The sequence below is a fragment of the Chionomys nivalis genome, chromosome 4 (genome assembly GCF_950005125.1).
Source record: "Chionomys nivalis chromosome 4, mChiNiv1.1, whole genome shotgun sequence".
Taxonomy (NCBI): domain Eukaryota; kingdom Metazoa; phylum Chordata; class Mammalia; order Rodentia; family Cricetidae; genus Chionomys; species Chionomys nivalis.
Window position 1 is genome coordinate 76,880,486 of NC_080089.1, and position 17,005 is coordinate 76,897,490.

The 17,005-nt window shown below is 45.9% G+C and overlaps 1 protein-coding gene across 4 annotated transcripts in view; it reads left to right on the forward strand.

Annotated features, from left to right (window-relative positions):
* The window catches only part of Elovl5 (ELOVL fatty acid elongase 5), a 67,398-nt gene that overhangs the window by 40,849 nt on the left and 9,544 nt on the right, over positions 1–17,005 (forward strand). For all 4 annotated transcript variants that reach the window (XM_057768443.1, XM_057768446.1, XM_057768444.1 and 1 more), the window contains 2 exons: positions 3,982–4,047; positions 7,580–7,767. In XM_057768443.1, the coding sequence (XP_057624426.1) occupies positions 3,990–4,047; positions 7,580–7,767 (246 nt within the window). In that variant the 5' untranslated portion in view covers positions 3,982–3,989. The remainder of the gene's footprint in view (positions 1–3,981; positions 4,048–7,579; positions 7,768–17,005) is intronic.

Sequence of the window (17,005 nt, forward strand, 5' to 3'; positions counted from 1 at the left end):
GTTGGGGGAGAGTTGGGAAAGATACCTGACATGTCAATCAGGCTGGTGAGTCATGGGTCGGTCCCCTCCTCCGCAATCAGGGCCTGTGTCACAGATATCTTCCCCACTCCCCTTTCATCATAGGCCCAGCAAGCCGTCCTGCGAAGTATATCCCTCTTGACTGCTTCTCATGTCTGATCTTTTAAAGACTGGCTGCTTTTTCACTATGTCCTGAGTTTGGGGAGAGAAGAAAAGCATCCTCAGAACAGATGTGGTGCGCTAGCAAAGCCTTCCTCTCCGTGTGCTTTTGAAGGGAGCCCCTGTGCACGCCCACTCCTGCAGGCCTCACAGCAGAGCAGTTTAAACAAAGGATCCAGGACCAACGCTGTCTTCAGTGTCTCCAAATACTAAAAACACCAGTCTTTTTGGTAGTCCGCTGCTGGATTCAGTGCTCGTGGACTGAAATTTGACCTTACATTTTAATCAAGCCGCTTTTCTCTGGCCACGTTAGCCTAGATTCTCAAACTGGACTCTGTCCTAGGCTGTTGTCCTTGAAATAATGGGTCATTCAGAGCAGTTCCCGGAACTTATTTTTTCTCCCAATCCACTAATGGCTCTCCTACCCTGCCCCCCACAAACCAGTTAGCGTTGTATCATTTAAAGCCTTTCTTCACTCCTGTTTCCAGCTTTTCTTTGGCCTCTGCTTAGAAAACCAAATCTTCCAGCCTTCTGTAAAGTCCCTTAGCTAAAACAAGCAGAGTGAACGCAATGATTCTTGTACTATTCTCTTGTGTGTCTCTCTGGGAACTATTCCTGATGTTAGAATTGCTTACTTGAATTTTATTTCTACAGCGTAGCATTAAGTGTGTGCATGCAGCTACCATGAGATGCATCCCAACAGTGGCTGTCTTTAAGACCTGGGTTTGGTTTGGGGTTCTTTACACCTTCTGGGCACATCACTTGATCTTGAACCTTCATCCCTGTTTACATTCAGTTGGACACAGGAAGTAATGTTTAGCGTTTTCATTCAAGTCCTGACTAATTTCTTGTTCTTACAAGTTTCTTACCTGAACTATTACCTATCCCCATGCCCTGCTTCTCCCCCAGAGGTTTGGCAATTCTTAGAAATGGTTTTGAAGGTTATCAGAACCTGAGCCTCAGTGATACTGTCTGGTGGACAGGGACCAGGGATGGGTCCATGATCCACAGCACACTGGACAAGGATGGTTTCCCTCAGAATGTCGGTGGTACCCAGAGCAGTACAGACTGCTGTAGCTGACTGGTAGCAGACAACCGAGGGCTTACTGCCTGCCCCAACACTGCTTTAAAAGACTTACGTATAGTAACTAAATCCTGTCAGTCCACCATCTAGTCTTAGAGACAGTAACTTTACTGCCCCTCTCACTTTACAGCTTGGAAGTTAAACAATCTGCCTGCCACATTTTGAGTAGAGAAATGGGTTTCAAGGCTTAGTTGCCTATAAAGCACCAGTCCTGATCCACTCATTGATCAGCTTAAACTGTGCCTTTATCCCCCCCCAGTGTAAGAATGCCCATCGGGATATTAAGATCTAGAGGTAAAATGTCTCGGGGAGAAGGAGACTGACTGTTCGGTAGTCATAGTCTTTGTTTCAGAACTGGGGACCCCTTCACTGGGCGGGAGTTGATGTTCTCAGTGTCTACCACAGGCTGAGGGAGTTGGTGTCTTCCCAGAGCAGGAGAGATGCTCGGACACAGCCCCGGATCTGCTGCATTCCTCCATTGGTCTTTCTTAGTTCCCCTTCATATTCCAGCCATATTGACTTAATCATAATCATTAGAGCTATCAGGCATTTCCATGCATAGAATTGTTTACCTGGAAATCAGCCAGAGAGCACAAATACTTGGGTGGCAAGCCAAGTGCGGGGAGGACCATTGAATGATTAGCAGTTACTGAATCAGGCTTCGCTTTTGCCCTTGGAAGTCGCAGTGTTGGTGATGTTTTCTTTTTTACACCGTATTTGTTCTTTGAAAATATCATGCGTTGATAGAGTATATTTTGATCAGATCTGTAAGCAGTTTTCCTGTCCCAGCTGCCTGCTCCCAAATAAGCGACACAGAGGATTAATACTACTTACAAATGCTTGGCCAGTAGCTCAGACTTGTTACTGGCTAACTCTTACACTTAAATTAACCCATATTTATTAGCTATACCTCACCATGTGCCTCGTGGCTTGTGACCTCATTTTCTGCATGTTGTGCTTCCTTGGCAGTTGGCTGGTGTCTTCCCTGACTCTGCCCTTCTTCCCAGTGTCCTCCATTTGATTGTCCTTCCTAACTTTATCCTCCCTTGCTATCGGCCAGTTTTATATTAACCATTGAGAGTAATACATATTCACAGTGTACAGAAGGATTATTCCACAGCACATATCCATCCACCATTAACTCCCAACGCCTCATTAGAGCTTACTACAGGGATAGAGAAAGTTGGAAATGCGTCTTCCTGACTTTAATAAAAAGGATTTAAACCGGACACAGAGGAAAAGACCCTTTTCAGTCTGCAGACGTACACCTTATGTTAAAGAGCATGCTAGCAACTACAGCCTCTTGGAAGATGTAGGTGAATACAAGGTGCTGCCTTAGGGGCTGTTGCATCTACTTCTGTCTGGAACAGTGCAGGGCTGTTGCATCTACTTCTGTCTGGAACAGTGCAACTCTATTTTCAGCACATCTAAGTACATCATGCTTATGAAGTTCATAACCATAAAACTAAAGTTGTGTTAAATTTAACTGAACAGAACTGCCAAATAAATACATGGAGACTTATTTTTACTTATGAATGCCTAACCTTAGCATGGCTCATTTCTAGCTAACTTTTCTAACTTACATTATCCCATTTCTCTTTAACTACATTTTGCCTCTGGGCCTTTTACCTTCCTTTATTCTGTGTCTTTCTTTACTTCTTACTCCCTGGCTTGCTCTGTGGCCTGGTGCCTCTGTCCCCTGGCATCCTCCTCTCCTCCTCTTCTCAATCCTCCTTCCTCCTCATATTCATTCTCCCTGCCTGGCAGCCCCGCCTATCTCTCTCCTGCCTAGCTATTGTCTGTTCAGCTCTTTATGAGACCAATTAGGTATTTAGACAGGCAGAGTAACACAGCTTTATAGAGTTAAAAAAATGCAACATTAAAAAATGCAACATATCTTTGCATCATTAAACAGATATTCCATAGCATAAATGAATATAACATATCTTAAACTAATATTCTGGAGTACAAGTTATTTCAAGAGGGGAGCAGGGTTAGAAGTGGGTAATGGAATATATGATTGGGAGAGAGGAAGGGGACCAGCAAAAGGAGCGACATTGGTGAAGGGGTGGACGTACGTGTAAAAATGCTATAGTAACAACATTGGGGGAAGGATTGGGTTAGCAGGATGGCTCAGCAGGTAAAGGTACTTACTTCCAAATGTGGCAACCTGAGTTCGAGCCCCATGGACCCATGTAATAGAAGAACAGAACCAGTTCTGGAACTGGTCCTCTGACTTCCATGTCCCCCTACACTCTCTTTAAATAAATACAATACGAATATTTTAAATTATATTGCATCTATTATATTATATACAATATTGTGTACATATAGTGACTAGCACAGATACTCCTCCTCTCCTCCTGTCCTTGAGTGTCATTCCCTGTGGGGATGGATGTCTCCCTCCTTTCAGCCCCACCCATCCTTTCACGCCAAGGTTCAGCATCGCAGGGATGGTTTTTATGGAACTGAGAAAAGAAGTTGCGGAAACTGGGACTTGGTTTTCAAGGTGAATTCGCAGGATGCGTCATCGTTCTGATTTTCAAATTAGACTTAGCACATGGGTTGCATGGAGGAGTTAACAGTGTTGGTTTTGGCGGAGGGAATTCAACCTTTCCCTCCGCACCTTGGAGACTGGCTTGTTCTTGTTCTCTTAGGAAAATGCATAGAAGAAGTATTTTGAGTAGACACTGATCAATGTCTCCTTTTCTCTCTAATAGGTTTTAAAATGGAACACTTTGATGCATCACACAGTACCTATTTCAGGGCATTACTGGGCCCCCGAGGTAAGGTGGTTTTAGGTTTTGCTCACCATCTTTGGCTTCCCTCCCATTCCTTTATGGCCTCTTGTAAATATTGCATGAGGAGATCTTAGAAAATGTTTTCTGTGATGAGATCCAAGCTTTATCCCCAGTAACCAGGGGGCCTGCAAATTTGAATGCTGTCCACCGGCTCTTGGAACAGACACTCAGCTGCTGTGGCCATCACTCCGCTGGCATCGGCTGCCATGCCTACAGCCTGGAATTAATGGGGATACACTTTTCTTAAATCTTGACTCCCTAGAAGAAACCAGGCCAGTGCATTCCAAGCTTGCAGTCAGTCTGGCAATAAGATGCTACCTCCCTTGCAGAGTCCTGAGGGCTGCTTTCCTCTGAAATCTGGGTCTTGCTGTATCACCCAGACTGGCCTTGAACCCCTGGGGATCCTCTTGCCTTCGCTACCCAAGAGCTGGGCTGTGTGTGTGGCACCACATCCCAATAGAAGTATATGCTTATGGTTCTGGGAATGAAACCCACAGTTTCATGTGTGCTGGGCAAGTGCTCTATTGTTGAGCTATATACGATGTAAATATTTTTAAATTTTAATTTAATTATGTTTATTTTAGCATATGTTAATTTTGCAGACATTTCCATGTCTACAGACTGTCCTTGGTTTGTGTTCGTTCCCTCTCTTGTCCCCTCCCTGTCACCTGTCCTCTTCCATGTCTCCCATCGTGCTCTAAGGATTGGTGTCTTTGTTTCTAACTCATTTGACTTCAGGTCATATGCTTGAAATCCCTTGTTATTCTCTGTTGGTCTTCATTCTCCATTGTTTTTATGTGAACGAGCTCTGCACAGCCTTGTAGTGTTGTTTATGATGTCTTTAGAAAAGAACCCTTTGAGAGGCTCACAGAGATGCATTAGATGTTTTCTGTCAGTGTGGCAGAATAACTGAGAAGATCAGCTTAGAGGAGCAAAGGTCATTTTGGCTTCTGGTTCTAGAGGTTCCAGTCTGTCATGGACCTATCATTCTAGGCCTGTGATCACGCTGACTGTCACTGTTGGAAGAGCGTGGCAGATGCTGTAAGTGCAGACCCAAGGATAGGATTCCCTTCAAAGGGAAGCCTTGTTGACCTATACTGTCCATCAGGTCTCACCGCCTACAATATTCAGCACCTCTCTGTAATCTAGCAACAACGAACCCAGCAATGGATTCATCCATTAGTGATGTCAGGGGCCTCATAATCCAGTCGTTTTCCCCAAAGCCCTAAGTAGGAAGCTGTCCGTGAACATCTTATCAGACCAAAAGATTCTCAGTTTCACTAGTGATTTTTAAAGCACAGAAGAAAACAACAAAGGGCTTCACCTCTCGGTATGTCAGCGATGAAATGTGTCTGATACCATCTGTAATAAGAATAAGGGTGGGGGCAGCCTAACTTGGTGCAACCTCTTCCCTGGCAGGAGAAATGCACCTGACTAGTGACCCTAAGCTGTTATCCTGCAGTGATTCTTGATCAGTTATGCAAAGATACATGAAGGATGCTCATTGCAGAATTGTCAAGACCGGGCATCAGCTCGTCTCCCATTCATTAGGAACAGGTTAAACAAGAGGGTGGTCAAACAAACAAACAAACAAACAAAAAAGTTAGGTTTGGAGTGGTGGCACAAGCCTGCACTCCTGCACGCAGGAAGCTGAAACAGGAGACTCAGGTGTTTGAGGGTAGCACAAGCGAGTAACAAGTTCCGAGACATACCAAGCTGTACAGTGGGAGACAAAGAAAAAGAAGAGTTAGTTGCATCTGTACCCAGCCTGTGTCGAGACATTGATGCCTTGGCTATGAGAGACAAAAATATCCAGCTTCTGTTTTGTTTTATTTTTTTTGAGACAGGGTTTTCTCTGTGTAGCTTTGGAGCCTATCATGGAACTTGCTCTGTAGACCAGGCTGTCCTCGAACTCACAGAGATCCTCCTGCCTCTGCCTCCCAAATGCTGGGATTAAATGCTGGGATAAAGCATCACCACTGCCCGGCAAAAAACAAACAAACAAATAAATAGATAAAATCCAACTTTTAATTGTCTGAAATAACAATAAAAATGATGATCTTACTTTGCAAGGAAGAGTAACTGCTGCGCAATTTCGAGGGTTCTAGGGTAGTAACCAAGAACCCTGTTCTCTGTGTTTGTCCGTTTTGCCACCCGCATCTGAGCAGCTCAGTCCTCAGGGTGGCTACCTGTATGGTTGCAGCAACTCCAGGCTGTACATCCAACACAAGAAGACATTTGTCCATTGTATGAGCTGAAGAAGAAAGGGGGTTTCACCTCAAAGCTTAGTGGTCACAACTGTCCCACATCCCATTTCCAAACTGGCTACCACACAGAGCAATGAGCTACCATGATCAGCTGGGTCCTGGGGAACTCTTCACCTAGGGCCAGGGGTTGGACCAGCTGCTATGGGTACCCTGGGAGATGGGGATGGATACTTGCTAAAAATATACTATACAAAAGAGCAAGGTGCTGGACTGGGCTTTGAAGTAAGTGGACATGGCAAATTTGTAGGTAAATATGTATATTCATTATGTTTATAATATAGATGTACACACAAGATGTTAGCTGGGAAGTGGTAACTTACTCTTTCCGAACAGACTGCTAAGGGGCAGAGCTGAGAACAGAAGGTGTTGGGATTGCCTTTGTTGCAGCTACTTCCCTGCAGGACTTCTGAGAACTTGCCAGTACCATCCCCCACCACTCAAGCATAACTGGCGGGCAAGATGTGGAGGCAGCGTCTCTAGCTGGAGCCAAAGAAAGAAAGACAAGGCTGGGAAGGCTCAGAGTGTCTGCCAGAAGGAAGACTGGCACTTAGTTCCCCAAAGGGAGCATGTGTTTTATTGAGCATTTTCCTCCTCCCTGTGAAATCAAGGCAAAAAATAATGCAGGAGGCGAGCATTCCAGTCCAGTCAGAGGGCAGAGCCGTAGGCAGTACTAGCAGGTCCGTGGGCCTAGGGGAGGGTAGGAGTGGAGTGTCCTCTTCTACACAGGAAGCCTCCGTGACTCAGCATGGTCTCAAGTTCCTAGGGTGCTCTAAGTATCTTACATCGTTCCTGTCTGATCATGGCTGAGCCAATAGCATTTCATTATTTTTACCCATTGACCCTCTACTGCTGGCCTTGTCGTCCGGCACAGTGTCCCTAACCTGGCTACGGGGCAGAGAGCTCGGGCCTGCACATGCTGGGCACTCACTGGGCTGAAGGGCTTGTTAGTGCAGGCTGCCCACCTGACTCCATGTTAATTCAATAAACATAATAAAGTGGGTGGGTGATTTAGCTTTACGTTTCTTTCAGGTGTTTTGAAAGCATGTTATTTTACTATTTTACCTAGCGAAAACGCAAGTAATAAATCATGCTAAACCTGTATCAAAAAGCTTTTGCCTTGCTTGATGAGTATCTATATGATTCTGCATTGTGCAGACTAAATGCGACGTTAGTGTCATGAGGCTTTGAGGGTGGGTTTTCTTATGTGCACCTTACTAATCACCAAATGGTTTTCTTCCGGTGTTTTTCAGATACGAGGGTGAAAGGATGGTTTCTTCTGGACAATTACATTCCCACATTTGTCTGTTCTGTCATTTATTTACTCATTGTGTGGCTGGGACCAAAATACATGAAGAATAAGCAGCCGTTCTCTTGCCGGAGAATTCTCGTGGTGTATAACATTGGACTTACCTTGCTGTCTCTCTATATGTTCTATGAGGTAGGTCAGCTACTGACGAGGACTTCCGTCCTCTGTGCCTTCCTGGTGCTGCTCTTCTGAGTTTGTGTCCTAGGTGAGCAGAGGCACCTGCTTCGCTCAGCGAGACAACTGGGCAGTTAGTCTATAAATGCATTTGGAAGAGGTTATAAAATTGATCTTTAACACACACAAAGTTGTTGGTACAGATGTTGCCTAGAATACCTAAAGTAGAAGCCTTTGCTATTGATTCTTTGGTTACTCATGTTTCATGTGGCATTCAGAACTAAACTAAATACCCTCCAAAAACATTCGTATGCATGCAGAATGCAGTCTGGAAAATGAACAAAATGTGAAAAGCAGAACTGTGGGCATCTTATTATTAAGGGCTTGATAAACGCTTGTTTCTCATGTGGAGGTGGAGGAGGAAGGAAGTGGGTGGTACTCTGGTAAATTCTGTGGCAGTTCAGCCTTTGTTCTGACCTGGTAACTTGTCAGATCTCACAAGTTTTGTTTTTGAAGTTTTGCTGTGCATATTCATTGTACATGGCACGGCATTAACACGAGGATACTTTTACATGAGTATACACCATCTGTATAAGCGGATTTTAAAAGCCTTTAAAAGACACATGAATGGTAAGATCCTCATTTAGAATTCTAATGGTCCGTGTGAGTTCAGGCCCAATAATTTCTTTTACGTGACTAGAGTGTTCAAATGAAGTGTTTTGCCTTCAAAGGCAAATAATCAGATGCAACATTTTATTTCTCCCTATTTTGCAAGGGATAATAATACAGCCTGAAGGAAGGGAAAAGTTGTTCTCTATTGGTAAGCCCAGACTGTGCAGCCAGGAAGGAAGGGGGAAACTGTCCTCTATTGGTAAGCACAGTGTGCATCTTTGAGCAGGACTCTGTTTTCCAGACTCACATTAACCTATTCCTAAATCCCCTTGGACAGAGAATTCCTGTCTATACACAAAATGGACATCTTTGGATTCTCTTATTATGGCTTTTATTCTTCAGGGATTTGTAGAGAAGAGGATGGGGTAGATGGTGAACTGTGGTGGTGACCTCCTGGCTCACACTGAGCGGGGATGTGAGTTAGTAGACACTCCCATGACCACCGGAAGAGGCATAGCTGGAAGAGCTGACCCCTCGTGTGTGCCCCGCTCTCCCACGGTGTAGATGGTGAGACGGGATGAGAACAGCCGTAGCACTGCTTCATATTTGTTTAATACTCAGAGAAACGCTTTTTCTTTTCTCTGAGTCATTCCAGAACCAAGGCAACTTAGCCTCCAGGATGGAGATTAGAGACCTGGAGGCAGGGACCGTGCATGGGCGTGGACTCCTGGCCCCAGTCCTGGGCAGATTGCCGGTTCCAGAGCAAATATTTCTCACATAATTAAAGACAATAGAGTCATTTCTGTAAGGAACCTTCTAGAGACTTTAATGTTGGACGTAATATGTTCTAGAAAAATAATTTAGTAATATACGGTGATTGGATTTTAAAGAACCTGAGCCTTAGGGACTGTTTCATGTTTCACAACCCCTTAGCGACTTAGCCATTATGCACCTTAGCTGTGTGTGCAGATATCTCTGGAGTAAAGAAGAGAAGAAAATTGCTGGATAAGCTGACGGTCTGTGCATCTGATGAGGGGCTCCTGGACAGCCTATGATCAAAAGCCCAGCTCTTCCTCTGGCAGTGTGGTGAGGATGAGGGAGTTCCTTGAGAAGAGATGTGAGAAACACACAGAGGGAAAGCCTGCCCTTAGTTCCTAAGCTGGCAGGACGTGAGGGGCAGCACACAACAGGCAGCTGTTACTTGTATTAAATCAGGTTGTGAATGTATATTTGATCACTTACACGTAACGGATAAGCCTGTGCTTGTATCTCTCCAGTGTGATCATTGTGTGTGATTGCTGTTGTTCAGTTCTTCAGCAGTGATACGACTGTAGTGTGCCCCTTGTCAAGCTTGGGATTTCAGTTCAGTTCCAGGTTTTTGTTTTTTGTTTTTTGTTTTCTGGAACTAGTGTTTGTATTCCATTGACTAAGAAGACACAGTAGGGCAGCCGTGAAACCTTAGCCACTAAGCTGAGGGCGTCATGAAGCCCATGGGGTGCAGTGTCGCGCATATCCATCTCTAGTTACCTTCCTGCTTATTGACATATTTGCGGCTGTAAAGAATTTTTAAAGCAAATAGGTTTCTGCCTTGACAAGTTCCACATCAGCACAAGGAGAAGGAATGGCTGGGTAAAGGAAAGCGAAGTCTGAAAAGAAGGGGTGATGGGGGCACAGAGGAGGAGCCGCAGAAACGGTGAAAGGGGTGAAGTAAAGGCTGAATCAGTTTTGAAAGCGAAACTGGCTCAAAATGTAGAAGGCATATAGGTATATTTATAGTCTATGCATTTGGTGGGGGCGGAGTTAAAAGGAGAAAAAAGGTTGTACTTTCAGTTATCTCATTGACCTAATGCTGGTAGCCTGGAAAAACGTCAGGTTTTCCTGGTTTTTGAGTGTATTTGAGATGTAGAATGTATTAGTTTGAAAGTATTGGGTGTTTTAGGTTTGAGGAAGGCACTGCTACCTGGCGTCCCAGACAGTGGTGAAGATCTGAATGACGCTCCAAACTGTAGGAGAGAAACCATTTGCCTTGTTCCTCAGTGTTGTGAACGGCTCTTACAAACTATCCACATCAGGGTTCCTGGTGAGAACCCCGTGGTGCTAAATTCTAAATGTCAGCTTGATTGGATTAGGGACCACCTAGGGCATTAATGAAGCCTACTTTTCCACGTGTTTATGGAGAGGTTTACGTGGAGGCAGGGGAGACCCATCCGACAGTGGATGGCAACATCCCTGACCTGAATTGGGGTGGTGGGGAGGGAGGGACACAAATGAGTGATGGTCTTCCCTTCCCTACTTCCAGAGTGGAGCAAGCTGCTCCGACCAGTGAGGGCCAGGATAAACACTTCTCCCTCAAGTTGCTTTTTGTGAGGTGAAAAGAACCGATAAAAAAAAAACAAAACAAACAAAAACAAACCCTGCCTTCCTGATACCAAGTGTCTTTCCCTTATTCTGTTTCTGCACCAACTGGGCCTGCATTTCCCTGTCAGCGCAGCAGCAAGCTATCAAAGCGACTTCTGCTCCTTTGTTACAGTGTTACACGAGGTGTCTCTCTCAGACAGCCACTCTGTTCTAACGTGAAGCTGTTTTGATGTGTCTGCTCTTTTCCCATTATGCCTCTGACCTCCGCTGCCCTGCACTGAGAGGATCTAATTGTGTAGTTTGATGGAGTCTAAAAGGGCACGTTCATCTTGCTCAGCCTGTGCTTCACACACGGATCCTGGACTCAGCAGCCGCTGTCAGGGAGACAGGATCACAGCCTTACAGTGCCTTTGCCTTTGATCACCCCAGGGTTGCTTCTCTTTGGGAAGATACACTCTGGGCTCAGGCTGTCCTTTTCAGCTCTGCCTAAACCCCACCCCCAGCCCCAGCCCCTTGTTCTTCCTCCCTGCCCCCCAGCCTCTTCAGAATCTGTCCCCAATTGAAGGGCTTTCATGGTACGCCCATCAACATCTCATTCCACCCCAGCGCAGACTCACAGACACCCATAATGAACAGGTTCCTTCTACTTTGTTCCCTTGCTCATTTTGCTTGTTTGTGCCACAGAAGCTGTCCTTGTAGAGCAATACAGAAAAGCCAAATTCCAGCACCACATTGTTACTCTATTTAATAATCAGATATAAATTACAGGTTACAAACGATTACTTTTTGAGTATGTCTTTTTCTCTAGCAGCTGTGTGTAGAACTGTATGTTAGTGAAAAGTGTGCTCAAATGATCTTTCCAACATCAGAACATTTAAAATTTCGTGTAAAAAATAATTATTCCTGAGAAGACAGGCCTGGTTTAACACAACACCCAAGCTTATTCTTTATTTCCCCGCCAGTGCTGGGCTTCCATACATCTGGGTCTGAGGTGCATGGAACCCCGTCTCAAAACAAAATGAAGTCTGCTCTAGCTGCATCTCCGAGGTCATGCTTCTGAAGTTACGATTTAACCTATGTATTTTTTTTTAAACTTTGAAACAAAAGTGTTGGTTGAATGTCCCAGATAAGCATCCCATAGTAGCATTGCTGGGGTTGTAGGAGATGAGTGTCTTCCCCCAAGTGTCTGAAAGATTATGGAAGAACTCGAATACAAGCTACAGCTAGGGGGTAGGGGGATAAAAGCTTAAGTTTCCTGGTTGGTGACATTGGTAGAGTTGGGTGTGCGTCATGTAGCTGTGTTTCCAACCTGGGTGGCTTCTGTCTTGGACCAGGTGGCCAGGAGCTCACACTGCCTTTTCTTTGAACTGTGCTCTGAAAATCGCGGTCTCCGTTGGAAAAGTGGAGGATGCGGTGTGTCAGGGCGCTGCAGCCTTCTGTCCTCTGTAATTGGGAGCCATTAAGCACCTCCCTCGGCACCTCTGAGTTCTGCCTTGACTGGGGCTCTGATGTGGCCAGAGAGCAGTTGCTTTAGAAATATATTCCAAACTGTCTTCTTGTTCTTTTGGTTCAGGCTTTCCTAAAATAGATAAACGTTATTGTGGGAAACAAGATTGGAGAAAGTTATTTTGTTTCCCAGAATAGTTTGAAAAGGGTTTTTGCTCTCTGTCTTCTTAAGGAGGGTGTAGAGGAGTTGGCTCAACTGGAGAGACCAGTATTTGTAAGAAAGCTCTGCTAGGTGTGCCCAGCCTTTTGACATTGTGACAGGACTTTGCCACCTACAAAGTTCACACCATGAAATCATTAACACCTCCCCCCGCCCCATTGTCACTACATTTATGGTTTTAGGTTGGGGTCTGTTCATAGCTAACATGGGGTGCACAATTGTAGGTTGGACACTGCTGGATCGTTGCCCAAAATTGGTGACATTTTGTTCCCTTACAACTGAAATTCCTTGTTCAGAAACACTCTACTGAGGGATTATAAGGAACTATACGTGCCCTTCAGTGTAGCTAAAACTCTCCTGAGAGGATTGCACATAGTAGAGAGGAGGGGAATCGCAGTCCAAACTCCTTCTCTTTCCTCACCCAGGAGGGAGGGAGGGAATGCCTTTGCCAGAGAGGAGGCCTGGGAACTGATTCTGTAGACTCCTCAGAGCTAACCTTCCCTCCCTCCTTTCTTCCTTCCTTTCCTTCTTTCTTGATAGGGTATCTTTTTGTAGACTTGGCTGGCCTATAACAGAGATCCTCCTGCCTCTGCCTCCCAAGTGCTGGGATTAAAGGTGTACCATCACGTCCTGCCATACAAGTCCTTCATTAAAGCTGGGCTTTGCAAAGCAAGACTGAAGTAGGTTGGCTGGAGAGTTTTAACCTATGCAGAGGACACTGGCAGGGGCTCCTGTTTCCACCTTAGTTGTAGATTCTCAAGTTCCAGAAGCAGACATAGCACATATTTAGCTGGAGTCCTATCAGACTTACGTGGTACCTACCCAAAGGCTCTGCACCCAACTTCCTCATGTAATGTTCTGTCTCCTTATTCCTGTCCCTTTTTACTGTATGAACTGTTTAAAAAAAAAAAAAGACCTCCAGTATAAGAGGGCGGGGGCTGGCACTCAGGAGATGCCAGGCATACCCGCTTTGGGTTAGCTTGTTTGCTCTGTGCTAAAGATTTGTCAAGTGTGCCCGAATGGTCCTTATGCGTAAACAGGGGAGTGCCTTCAGCTGTGTCCATGATCATAAGAAGGAAAAACACTTCTGGAGGGCGTGGGTGTGAAAGTTTCTTCACAGGCTTCCTCATGCTCTGGACCTGAGATTTCTGATTGAAAGCCACCTACCAATGTGCCTCCATTCATAATACCACCCTAAGTGACCTGCTATGCTGTAGAGGAAATGGGTACCTTTGGATTCAGAATGGCTTCTGGTTGGTTATAAATCAGATTTCTGCTAAGAAGGGGTGGATACAGGTAAGGGTCTAATTTCCCCCTAGCATTCTCCATGGGGAGACTAGTCAGGAACCCAGAAACAGACCAGAAGACAGAGGGGCCTAGAACTGCCGAGTGAGGTCCCCATGTCATTTCTGAGTCTGTTTCCTCACTTAAAACGCTCACTTTTGCCAGGTGCAGAAGCGCACACGTCCCAGCAAACAAATGTGTGAACCATCTTAATGGCTCCTAGGAACAGTCCTCAGGCTGTGCCATTGTTGTGTTCAAGTTCCGAGAGTCGGTCTGAATTGCCCTTTCCCCTGTCTCTGCTCAGGGAATGATCTCCACATAACTCAGCCACCTTTAACCCAGACTAGACCGCCCTTCTGAACGTCTTGAGGCGCTGGGGTAACGGGGTGGTAGAGCTGTGAGGAAAAAGCTTTTCTAACTAGACACAAGTACGTCAAACGACCTTGTTTCCTCAGAGGCTCTGGTAGCGTTCCAAGAAGTAACTGTGCGGAGGTTATGCTTCATCTGTGGTTAGAAGGCAGACCTCACCATTAAAGATCTGCTCCCTGGTTGCATCACCGGGACCTCGCTGTGACTGAGGCCCACCTACATTTTTCTTCAGGTGAAAAGGTGCACAAAACCTCCATTGTCTATTGAATGTGTCTCCTAGCAGAGGAGGAAGCTGCTCGCTGTGTTTTGATTACAGCTCTTCACAGCGCCTGGCCTAATTAATAGAAAGCACACATGGCTTTATCTTGGCTACTTAGGGAAGGCCATGCCAGTACTGCTGTCTTTGTTGTCCTTGGACCAGTCAGTGGTACTGGGAGTGTGGAGATAGAGGCCATTGTGGCCTGCTTTGTCACTCGGAAGCAGTCCCTTAGCTGAGTCTCAGAAGCTGGAGGTAGATGGCAGTCTTTGCAGCATCTCTCCGTGTCTTTCCTCTTGGGCCCTCCTGATCCACTGCTGACGTACAGCATCCTGGCAGTCTCAGTGGAAGGAATGCCGCAGCCACAGCGGCCTCCGCAAGGACCTGGAGAGGGGGAAGGAGTGGTAGCCTCAGGCCAGGAGCATGGCCACCACTTAAGCCACCTCTGCTGGGTATAGCTGACTGATGCTTGCAGAGCTCACCACCCAGTGGCCACACTGGAGTTCTTTATCCTCCAAAGGCGCTTTACGTAGAGATTTTCCTCTTTATCCCGGGCCCTAGGAAGGAGCAAGTAGGATTTTCAGTCCCGTTGTTATTGAAGGAAGTCCCACCTGGATTCTTTTTGAAAGAAACATGAAAACGAGGTACATACCTTCCTTTCTGAGAGGCACCTGCAGAATTTAAGGGGTAGGCATTTACCCTTTTTCCTACAGAGCAACCCCACCCTGCACAGGGAGTTAGAAGCAGCCCTTGGTACCTGATTAGGTGTCGTATTCATGGTCAGCCAGCCCAGGGTACCAATGCTGGGGAAAAGTGATGGGAGGGTCTAGAATCTGACTTTTTTGTTGTTCTGGTTTTTGTGAGATAGCCCTACTATTTACCTTGTCTGATGTGAAACTTCTTCTATAGACCAGGCTGGCCACAAACTCAATGAGATCTGCCTGCCTCTGTCTCCCAGGGGAGACTAAACGTGCGTGCCACCACACCCTGCTAAATGTAATGCTTTTAATATGGTAAAATTTCAAAAGATACAGCAAATGAAGATAATCACCATAGCCAGTTTTTATTGTACACATTTACCCTCATGGGAACTTGACTTCATTACCTGTGACATTTTGACAAGGAGCGCTCCCTTTTCGTGTCTCAGATACTTAGCGTTGCTGTCGTGGGATGAAAGGCGGAACAGTAATCAGTGCCCTCTGATGACATGGCCCTCTTTCCAGTTGGGTCTCCTGCAGACACCACACCCACCTCCTCACCCTGCTTTCTGCTCCCCGTTCACTCCCGCTTTATATCTTGAGTCTTTGAAGTTCTAAAAGATCTGTGAGTGATGGTCTTAACTGGCCTTGAAAGACGACATAAGATCAAAAATATATCCACGCCTAGGATGCTACCTCATGGTGCCGGTCTAGAGAAAATAGTATTGGGTGTGGTCTGTTATGAAGTAGAGCATAGAAATTATTGAAAACTTGGACAGAAAACCTCTAGAGTAAATTTCGTCCAGCCTCACTCGGGCGGTGAAAACCACAGTCATCCCTGTCCAACCTTCCCAGCCCACAGCGCTCAGTCGCTGTGTGAGAATCCTGTGCTGCTCTTTGACCTATAAACTCTGTTTTCATGTGGAGAAGGTTAAAAAACGAAAAACAGCAGAAGGGAAGTTAAAAGAAACATCAGACGTTAAACTCAGCATCCGTGCGAGCGTACCACGCTTGGCATTTATTTCTCACACTCAATTGAATGGATATATGGCCGTGTGTCTTCCTAGCCTTATCCAAGCGTGCTGCTCGCGGTAGGCATCTGTGTATGTTCTCCAGGCTGAGCTGTTGTCTCAAGGGCAATGGGCCTTGAGCCCCCTAGATCCTGGCTCCCAGTTACCCCTTCCCGCCAATGCTCTCTCACTGAGATCAGTAGCCCGAGACCACCAGCTTACAGTCTCAACCACACACTGAATTCTCTTGAGAACTTTACGAGAGGCCCCTTGAGGTTCTGTTTCATGGTCAGGGTGAGGCCAGGGATTAATAATTCTTTAAAAGCTCCCGGGGTTATCATGCTATACAGACTCAATGGCACCCACAGTTGTTCCAGATTTCATGTGGTCGGAATCACCTATTCAAACACTGGCCAGCTGGTAAAATCATAGCAGTCAAGGTGGAGGCAGGAGGATCATTACTTCAACCTGTGACCCTGCCTCTCTTCCTACACACATCGGGCTTTCTGCCCATACATTTCAAAATCAGGAGATCTAGGGTAGGGCCCAAGATTGTTAAAGGTTCCTGGGTGGCGTCAGCTCTGCTCCTGGGGGAACAATACTTTGAAGCAACATCTCATTCGAGTCTCAAGAATTTATGACCCGGTGATGGGTTTTAAATTCTGAAGGGGTGGGGTAGTTCAAGGGTCCTGGATGCTGCTGGTGGTGCTGGACGGGAGTACACACTTAGCAGGTGACTGGGTCCCTGTGTGTCTCAAGCTTGCTTGAGATGAGACCTAAAGCGTGCCGTCTCAGCACCTGGCATTCTGTGATCATCAGGAACACTCAAGATTGTTCTAGACTGTAGAAGAAAGTAAACAAACTTGGAGCTGTGGTTTTCATAGACAAATGGCATCCCATGGGTGTTGGGAACATAACAGGTGGGCACCGTGGAAATACAGTAATTAACATAAACTTTTTATCCCGACCACTAGAGCAGATCTTAAGGTCTCATCATAGGCCA